The following is a 10,000-nucleotide window of genomic DNA, read 5'->3' on the forward strand; positions in this document are numbered from 1 at the left end:
TCGTCATGATTGGATATCTTTCTGGCGGGTGAGAAGTTTCCGAATTTCGAAAATTTTCAAACGATCAGGAACTGGAGGGAGAAGTCGGTTAGGGAAACATCGCTGCAGAATTAAGCTAGCTAGCTAGGGATATTTAAGAAAAATAGCGCAAATAGCCTATTTAGCTCATTTATTTTCGGAGTGTGCCAGCGAACAATCTTTTATAGGATGGCAGCTAAAGAAGCACCGTTTAAGGTAAGATAATAGTATCCTGCCTGCAAAGAGTACACAAACGTTTCACCATACTTAGCCTACTGACAAGTTGCATTTTTCATCAACCTCACTTTGTGCATTTCCACCAAGTTGGCTAGTTACGTTATAATAATGTTTTTGGTGTAGTGACACAATGCTAAGCCAACGGTATCTGACCATCTCAGTCGTTTGTTTCTGTTGTCTAGACGTCTAGTTGACAAAGAGCTAGCAGCTAAGTTAATGTTAATAATGTTAACGCTAACTGTATCGTTTCAGATTTAGCTAATGACCTAACGGTAACGTTAATGTTAGTTAGCTAACTTCTGGTGCAACTAACACAGCATGGTGTCATTAGTGGTTCAGTTCAAACGTTAGTGTAGCAGCACATTGCTTTGATGTCAGTGAAGCCTTCGCAGTTTGTGTTGATTATCTGCTCTCTTTCGCCGTGTAATGACATCCATTTTTCCACCACACGCATCGTCACTTTTCAGAACCTGTTTGAAAACAAGGCCGTCAGCAAAGCCAAGAAGGATGACAAGCGTCTGTCGGTGGAGCGAATCTACCAGAAGAAGACTCAGCTGGAGCACATATTGCTCCGGCCCGACACCTACATCGGCTCCGTGGAGCCCCTCACCCAGGTAGGACTGGACTAGACCACGGCACTGGAGGGAAACTGTAGTCGGCTCCGTTGACTAATGGGTTTACACTAGAGAACTGGACATTATACCCAGGGGGCAAAACCCCCTTTTTTAGGGAAATCAGAGGGCTGCTGTAAAAGGTTGTCATGCAAAAATAAAATCTAGGGTGTCCCCTGGATCACAACCTGGGTGGACAACCCGGTCAATAAGCTGCTGTTTGTGTGTTATCACCCTCTTTATGCCCCATCATAAGTCTATAGACGAATATATTATGGGGTGAATAGGGTAAAAAAAAATGAACAAATAGATATTCCCGCAAAAATTGCTTATATTGCATTCCCTTGGAATGATGTGGCAAAGAATGGCTTTAAAGGCACTTCCTGATGATGTGCGATGTCTTAACATGAAGTCTTTTTTTTCACCTCCCTGTAGCCAATGTGGGTGTTTGACGAGCTGGATGGCATGAACTGCAGAGACATCACCTTTGTCCCGGGTCTCTACAAGATCTTTGACGAGATCCTGGGTGAGCGACTGATGTACACTCTTTTTAAAGCAATTCTAACCTAACAGCAGTTCTAGGACAAATTTAAAAAGAAGTGCAGTAAGAATACGTGTATCAATGAGTGCAATTTTCCCGAGGGTGAATGCAGCCTGGATTTAGAGATGTTGGAGCTGTATACTATAAATTCGCTCTCTTTGATGAATTTGAATTGATGATGAGCCTGTTGTTCTCCAACAGTGAATGCCGCTGACAATAAGCAGCGAGACAAGACCATGTCAATGATCAAAATCAACATCGACCGGTGAGTATGGTCTGCGGAGTTTATGTGAAAGTGGGAAATCAGGACAATTAGGATTCGTCTTTCAAACCTTTAAATGTTTTTTTGTTATTATTATTATTATTATTATTATTATTATTAACTATTTGTTATAAAGGGACAGTGTACACATTAATTGACATTTTACACAGAAAATGTAAATGCACCCAATTTTAGCCAAAAGGCTAGTTTCCATTATTATAGCACGAATAAGGATGGAGGGAGGAACACATTCTGTCGTTGTTGTTACCATTTAAACATCTCGTGTTGCATAAATTAATCCAATCCAATCCACTTTATTTATATAGCACAATGTAAGCAAACACAGGGTTTCCAAAGTGCTGTACAACACAACACAACAATAATGACAACAGTAGAATAAATGTGATTTAAAAAAAAAAATACACTGAGTGTTTCTCTTTGTTTCCCTTTTAAGTGGCTTTGCATGAGTGTCCTCAAACATCAACAATTAGGATTTGTCTTTCAAACCTTTAAATGTTGTTGTTGTTGTTGTTCCTCTCCAGGGAGAACAACAGCATCAGCGTGTGGAACAACGGTAAGGGCATCCCCGTGGTGATGCACCAGGTGGAGAACGTGTACGTGCCCGCCCTCATCTTCGGACAGCTCCTCACCTCCAGTAACTATGACGACGACCAGAAGAAGGTCACAGGTGAGTGTTCGGAATTACCCGCTCGCGAACACAATCCTCGCAGTAGCTACTGGCGACAGCACGAATAGGGATGGAGGGAGAAATACTGTCTGTCATTGTTACCTTAAACATCTGTGTATTAGCAGCTTTGTACTGTATATAAGCTGCAGGATAGTGTTTTATGCCACATTGATATCATATTAGCTGCCCCCGTGTATTAACCTCATAGCTGCAGGAATTTTGCTAGATCAAAGTACAGTTTAATAAGCTGCGGCTAATTACGGTATTGCATAGTAGTGTTAGTCTTCTTTATTTCCCTGTTAAGTGGCTTTGCATGAGTGTTATCTAGTGAGTGAAAGGGATGTCTGATAGTGAAAGGTAAATTGCGGTAATCATCTAAGGGTAGATTAGCAATCGTGCCATGCAAAGCATGCAGCCCTTTTATATATCTGTACCGTTTTGTTTTTAAAAATATGTCATTAGCTGTTGGAATTGTTTTCGTTCATCCCTTCTGTGTTTTGCTCTGGTAACTAACCGTGGTGATGTCTCTGCACCTACAGGCGGCCGTAACGGATTCGGGGCGAAGCTGTGCAACATCTTCAGCACCAAGTTCACTGTGGAAACAGCCTGCAGGGAGTCAAAGCAGAGCTTCAAACAGGTAGGGACCTAGACTCCAACTACACTGAGGTGCGCTCTCTACATTGTTTGCTAGTTACAAGGTGCTCTCTTCATTGTTTGCTAGGTACGAGGGGCTCTCTCGACATTGTTTGGTAGTTATGAGGTGCTCTCTCTACATTGTTTGCTAGTTACGAGGTGCACTCTACATTGGTTGGTAGTTGCGAGGTGCTCTCTCTACATTGTTAGGTTACGAGGTGCTCTCTCTACATTGTTTGCTAGTTAGCCAACAGTGTTCACTCAACAGTGTTCACTCTTGGCTTGTTTGGTAGTTACGAGGTGCTCTCTCTCAGCCTGGAGAGCATAATCTCTGACTTCGCAGAGAGATGGCCTAGATCCATTGGCAAATGTGTATTTCCTGGTTAGTGGACGCTTGTCTGAAGTTTGACATCATTGGAGTTCAATTATTAAAGTTTGGTAATGATGCATGTTAACCATGGGGGACACAACGATAACGATAGCCTTGCAACTTAATTGTAATCGTTCTCAGGAACGCCCTCTGTTCACTGGTTGGACAGAGGTGCTCTTGCCAGAGTAAACGAGGGCGGATCAAGCCATTCCAGATGGAATACTATAGGGAAACTGAGGGGAAGTAATTAGACAGGCAGAATCAGGCTAGCTCTATGTTGGCTTGTTTGGTAGTTACGAAGTGCTCACTCTATACTGTTTGGTACTAGTTACGAGGTGCTCCCTCTTGGCTTGTTTGCTAGTTATGAGATGTGTTGAGGGCTGTCTCAGTATTGTACTTATTTTGCAACCTGCAAAAGGAATCTGAAATGAAGTTCTTGACTGATCAGTTGTACTGATTATAAAGTCATATCTCTCTCTCTCTCTCTCTCTCTCTCTCTCTCTCTCTCTCTCTCTCTGTCCCTCTCCCTCTCCAGACCTGGTATGATAACATGGGGCGTGCGGGAGAGTCACGGATCAAGCCGTTTGACGGCGACGATTTCACGTGCATCACGTTCCAGCCGGACCTGACCAAGTTCAAGATGCAGTCTCTGGACCGGGACACCGTGGCCCTCATGACCCGCCGGGCCTACGACATCGCCGGGGCCTCCAAGGGGGTCAAGGTCATGCTCAACGGCAAGAGACTCCCGGTGAGAACACCACTCACGTCACACACACACACACAGACAGACAGACAGGCGTGTGTGTAGCAGTTTTATTTGACATTAGTAAACTTGCGCGCGCGCGCGCGCACACACACACACACTCTCACTCACTCACTCACTCACTCACTCACTCACTCACTCACTCACTCACTCACACAGAGACAGACGTATGTGTGTACTGTGTAGCAATTCTATTTGACATTAGTAAGTACAATTGGTAATGCACTGGTTCATGTGCTTATGCTGTTTATCAGTTTGGCACAACAAAACAAAAACAAGAGCACGTACCACACACATGAGTTGGTGGGAGATTGTTGTTGTTAATCTTGTTATTAAACTTTAAGCGACTTTGGGTTTGAGAAAGATGCTGTATAAAATAAACATTATTATTATTATTATTATTATTATTATTATTATTAATCCTGTTCTGTGTCACTGTGCTGCAGGTGAGCGGTTTCCGCAGCTACGTGGACCTGTACCTGAAGGACCGCACGGACGAGACGGGCAAGCCCCTCGCCGTGGTGCACGAGGTGGTCAACGAGCGCTGGGAGGTCTGCCTGACCATGAGCGAGAAGGGCTTCCAGCAAGTCAGCTTCGTCAACAGCATCGCCACCACCAAGGTAAGAGAGAGAGTGAGAGTGTGTGTGTGTGTGTGTGTGTGTGTGTAGACCTGATTGTCTTTTTTTTTGTGCTCACCTGGCCATTAGTCGGAAGGCCATCACCACAGAGGTCTCTGTGTGTGTGTGGCTGTTGATTCAGAGGTGTTTTGTGTGTTCGTGTGTGGCTGTTGGTTCAGAGGTGGTGTGTGTCTGTGTGTCTGCATCTGCCCACAGAGTAGTTCTCCTTACCTCAGCTTGTTGAGTTGTGATTGGCTGTTCCAATCGACGTGTGGAAGAAGCGGACATGGCTGAAGCGCTTGTGTTTGTGTTTGTTTGTTGTTGTGCAGGGTGGCAGGCACACCGACTACGTGGCTGACCAGGTGGTGTCCAAGCTCATCGAGGTGGTCAAGAGGAAGAACAAGGCAGGAGTGGCCGTTAAGCCCTTCCAGGTCAGTCTGGGGTCAACTTGCAAACTCCAATGAGATGGTAGAATTTTATTTATGTAACAATTTTAATAAATGTAACAATAAGAGAAGTGTGTATTAATCTGTGTGTGTGTGTGTGTGTGTGTGTGTGTGTGTGTGTGTGTGTGTGTGTGTACAGGTGAAGAACCACATCTGGCTGTTTGTGAACTGTCTGATTGAGAACCCGAGCTTCGACTCCCAGACCAAAGAGAACATGACCCTGCAGCAGAAGAACTTCGGATCCACCTGTGCCCTCACTGACAAGTTTATCAAGCAGGTTAGGACCGCTCCACACACACACACCACCTGTGCCCTCACTGACAAGTTTATCAAGCAGGTTAGGAGTAGGACCGCTCCACACACACACACACACACCACCTGTGCCCTCACTGACAAGTTTATCAAGCAGGTTAGGACCGCTCTCCACCCACACACACACACACACACACACACACACACACACACACACACACACACACTTCAGTAGTGTTTGTGTAACTAGGATGTTGCTCCGGTGTGGTGATGGATGTTCCTGTTTGGTGATGGATGTCCCTGTGTGGTGATGGATGTTCCTGTGTTGTGATGGATGTTCCTGTGTGGTGATGTTGTTGTTCCTGTGTCGTGATGTTGTTGTTCCAGTGTGGTGATGTTGTTGTGCCTATGTGGTGATGTTGTACATGTGTGTGATGTTGTTGTTCCTGTGTGTGGCGTTGCGTCCTCAGGCGACCAACTGTGGCATCGTGGAGAGTGTGATGAACTGGGTCAAGTTTAAGGCCCAGACGCAGCTCAACAAGAAGTGCTCCGCCGTCAAGCACACCAAGATCAAGGGCGTGCCCAAGCTGGATGACGCCAACGATGCAGGTACCCGCTTACTACCCCCCTCACCCCCTACCACCCCATTATGGTTGCTGCCCCCTCTCCACCCCCTTATGGCTGCTGCCCCCTCACCGCCCCCCTATGGCTGCTGGTGGCTCAGCATGGCAGTAGAATATTGATAACCTTGTTTTCAGCCCAATGATTTATTATCTGTATGTGTGTGTGTGTGTGTCAGGTGGTAAGAATTCCAACGGCTGCACGCTCATTCTGACGGAGGGAGACTCGGCCAAAACTCTGGCCGTGTCGGGACTGGGCGTGGTCGGCCGCGACCGCTACGGAGTCTTCCCCCTCAGGGGAAAGATGCTCAACGTCCGGGAGGCCACCCATAAACAGGTGTGTGTGTGTGTGTGTGTGTAGGAAGGAATGAAGTGGTCCATTGACTCTGGTCTTAACACTCATGAGGCAACCTCATGTCTGCAAACTTTTCACTTCGGTCAAAAGTACCTAAATGGGACCAAAAGTGTATTCAGTTGAGTTTGCTGTAATGCAGAGAGCAATGAATATACAACGCAGTAACATTGTGAGTCTGTCTGTGTGTGTGTGTATTCTAGATCATGGACAACGCTGAGATCAACAACGTGATTAAGATCCTGGGGCTGCAGTACAAGAAGAACTACAGTGACCCCGAGTCACTCAAGAGCCTGCGCTATGGCAAACTCATGATCATGACAGATCAGGTGTGTGTGTGTGTGTGTGTGATCCTTGCACTGAGGGATCTAGTGATTATTATTAAATTATTTATCAGAAATAAATAGCTAATGTTTGTTTATGCTGCGTGTTGGTGGTTAATATGTTGGGTGGCTTTTTCCATCTTCTACAGAAAATTACGATATTCGCTAATGATTTTGTGTGTGTGTAGGATCTGGACGGATCTCACATCAAGGGTCTCCTCATTAATTTCATCCACACCAACTGGCCCTCTCTTCTGCGCCACAACTTCCTGGAGGAGTTCATCACTCCCATCATCAAGGTGTGTGTGTGTGTGTGTGTGTGTGTGTGTGTGTGTGTGTTAGACAGCCTGTGTGGTTTTAATGTATATCTATATTAACCTCTAATAAACAGCAACAGTGTTGCGCAGGTGAGCGTTGCGTGTGTTGTTGACAGTGAGTGTTGTGTGTGTTGTTGACGGTGAGTGTTGTGTGTGTTGCGCAGGTGAGCGTTGCGTGTGTTGTTGACAGTGAGCGTTGTGTATGTTGTTGACGGTGAGTGTTGCGTGTGTGTGTTGTTGACGGTGAGCGTTGTGTGTGTTGTTGACGGTGAGTGTTGCGTGTGTGTGTTGTTGACGGTGAGCGTTGCATGTGTGTGTTGTGCAGGTGAGCCACAAGAAGGACGAGCTGTCCTTCTACAGCATCCCCGAGTACGAGGAGTGGAAGGACAAGACCGCCAACTACAAGTCCTGGAAGACCAAGTACTACAAAGGTTTGTTCTCAAACGCCTGTGGTAGTCCACCCCCGCAAGTAAGCAGTCCTCTCTGTTTGTGTGTGTGACACACTGGTGGAATCTATACAAAATCTCCTAGGGCCTGTGGGTTATTTTTCTACTCACTCTTACTAAAGCACCCCTCTCTCTCTCTATCTCTCTCTCTCATATTTTATATGTATAGTTGATTGTCACAGTCATCGTGTGTCTCTCGTCTGCAGGTTTGGGTACCAGCACGGCGAAGGAGGCCAAGGAGTATTTCTCCGACATGGCCCGCCATCGCATCCCTTTCAAATACAGTGGCCCGCAAGACGACGAGGCCATCACCCTTGTGAGCTCACCACCTTACCACACACACACACACACACACACACACACACACACACACACACGTCAAGTCACTTTTATTTATATAGCACATTTAAAGAGTTGACCCAAAGCGCTTTACATGGCAAGAAGTCAGGTTTGGGCCAGACAGTTGATAAAAAGGGGCCTAGGGATGCACAGGTTTTGTGAAATTGCCCCTCAGGGATAAATAAAGTTTTTTTTAATTGAATTGAAAAGGTCTTGACTAAAAACAATGCATAAAATAAGTAGAAAGAAACAATGTTTTAGGGAAAAAAACGTCCCCATTAAAACCTGGGTGTGTGTCTGTTTGGGCTCTGTTGAGGATGGGGATCATCGGTGAGGTGTGTTGGGCTCTGACGTGTGTGAGTAATCGGTGCTCTGTCGCCCCCTGCAGGCCTTTAGTAGGAAGAAGGTTGATGAGCGCAAAGAGTGGCTCACCAGCTTCATGGTCAACAGACGCCAGCGACGAGAACACAACCTGCCAGAGGTAAGGACACACACACACACACACGTACACAGAGATCAGCCCTCACAAACACCTACGCATACACACAACCACTTGCACAACACAGAAACACATGGTCATGCACAAATGACATACAAGTGTACTAATTTTGTTAAATACATGATCATGTAAGTTTATGAAAGGATGCATAGTGTTATTTTCCATTAACCCAAAGGATGTACTGTAATAGGTGCGTCCGGCACAGTCATCAGTCAGTCGGAGGAGCAGTCAGCGTTCATTTTGGCCGATTTGACATATCGAATCGGCCAGTGGCCATCGGCCTCATTGACCAATCTGATAGGTGGAGTGCTAGCCATAGACGTGTGTGTGTGTGTGTGTGTGTGTGTGTGTGTGTGTCCGGCCTTAACCTGACCCCTCCCTGCCCCACACACAGGACTACCTGTACGGCCAGAGCACTGCACACCTGACCTACCACGACTTCGTCAACAAGGAGCTGGTGCAGTTCTCCAACTCGGATAACGAGCGCTCCATCCCCTGCATGGTGGACGGTGAGTAGCCGCTGGGCAGCGCTGGGCTGACCGGTGGGGGTGGGGTGGGGTGGGGGTGGGGTGGCCGCTTGGGACGTTGGGACTGAGGGCACTTTGGGAATTCCATCGTCTTCATCGGTTTCTTCTGGATAATTACCTCGCTTCTTCTCTCTCTTGCTCTTGCTCTTCCTCTCTTTCCCCTCTACCCTCTTCTCTCTCTCTTCCTCCCTCTCGCTCGCTCTTTCTCTCCCTCTCCCTCCCTCTCTCCCTCCCTCCCTCCCTCTCTCTCGCTCTTTCTCTCCCTCTCTCTCTCTCCCTCTCCCCCCCCCCCTCTCTCTCCCTCCCTCTCTCTCTCTCTCCCTCTCTCCCCCTCTCTCTCAGGGCTGAAGCCGGGCCAGAGGAAGGTGATGTTCTGCTGCCTGAAGAGGAACGATAAGCGGGAGGTGAAGGTGGCCCAGCTGGCCGGTTCTGTGGCCGAGATGTCCGCCTACCACCATGGCGAGGTGAGCACAAGCACACACACACACACACACACACACATGACAAGGACATGTGAAGTATGACACTTCCGACAATCCTCTCATCTTAGGCCAGAAAACCATCCGTCTGAACAGTGTACACACACACACACGCACGCACGCACAAGCGCGCACACACAAGAGGACCAACCCATCCAGGCAGTGCCGAGCTGTTTCTGCTTAATCTTCTTTGCAGGCCGCACACTATTCAACACTTTCACACACACAATACTGACCCTCTCCCCGTGTGTGTGTGTGTGTGTGTGTGTCTCTCTCTCTCCCCCTCTCTCTCAGATGTCCCTGATGATGACCATCGTGGGCTTGGCTCAGAACTTTGTGGGCAGCAACAACCTGAATCTGCTGCAGCCCCTGGGTCAGTTTGGCACCAGACTACACGGAGGCAAGGACTCTGCTAGCCCCAGATACATCTTCACCATGCTGAGGTGAGATTTACACACACACACACACACACACACACACACACACGTGTCCACATTAGGAAAAGGGCTTACAGGGGTTCCACGCATAACTCTAGAACCACTCAACTCCGACTGCTCTGCAATTTGGTGGGTGTCATCCTAACGGCATGAGTGTGTGCAGTGCAATTTCATGTTATACGAATAAAAAATGGCACATCTACGGGCTCTGCACTAGTAAATA

General features: G+C 47.1%; 1 protein-coding gene across 1 annotated transcript in view; it reads left to right on the plus strand.

Moving 5' to 3' along the window:
• The first annotated feature begins 67 nt into the window (after nt 1–67).
• The window catches only part of top2a (DNA topoisomerase II alpha), a 23,492-nt gene continuing 13,559 nt past the window's right edge, over nt 68–10,000 (plus strand). The window contains exons 1-20 of the mRNA XM_062532516.1: nt 68–234; nt 723–869; nt 1,302–1,392; nt 1,609–1,672; nt 2,212–2,357; nt 2,897–2,994; nt 3,896–4,108; nt 4,570–4,743; nt 5,070–5,171; nt 5,326–5,463; nt 5,909–6,047; nt 6,238–6,395; nt 6,614–6,739; nt 6,922–7,032; nt 7,376–7,481; nt 7,703–7,812; nt 8,224–8,316; nt 8,729–8,843; nt 9,204–9,325; nt 9,635–9,783. Coding sequence (XP_062388500.1) covers nt 208–234; nt 723–869; nt 1,302–1,392; nt 1,609–1,672; nt 2,212–2,357; nt 2,897–2,994; nt 3,896–4,108; nt 4,570–4,743; nt 5,070–5,171; nt 5,326–5,463; nt 5,909–6,047; nt 6,238–6,395; nt 6,614–6,739; nt 6,922–7,032; nt 7,376–7,481; nt 7,703–7,812; nt 8,224–8,316; nt 8,729–8,843; nt 9,204–9,325; nt 9,635–9,783 — 2,429 coding nt within the window. The 5' untranslated portion in view covers nt 68–207. The remainder of the gene's footprint in view (nt 235–722; nt 870–1,301; nt 1,393–1,608; nt 1,673–2,211; nt 2,358–2,896; nt 2,995–3,895; nt 4,109–4,569; nt 4,744–5,069; nt 5,172–5,325; nt 5,464–5,908; nt 6,048–6,237; nt 6,396–6,613; nt 6,740–6,921; nt 7,033–7,375; nt 7,482–7,702; nt 7,813–8,223; nt 8,317–8,728; nt 8,844–9,203; nt 9,326–9,634; nt 9,784–10,000) is intronic.

Source organism: Sardina pilchardus, chromosome 3 (assembly GCF_963854185.1).
Source record: "Sardina pilchardus chromosome 3, fSarPil1.1, whole genome shotgun sequence".
NCBI lineage: Eukaryota > Metazoa > Chordata > Actinopteri > Clupeiformes > Clupeidae > Sardina > Sardina pilchardus.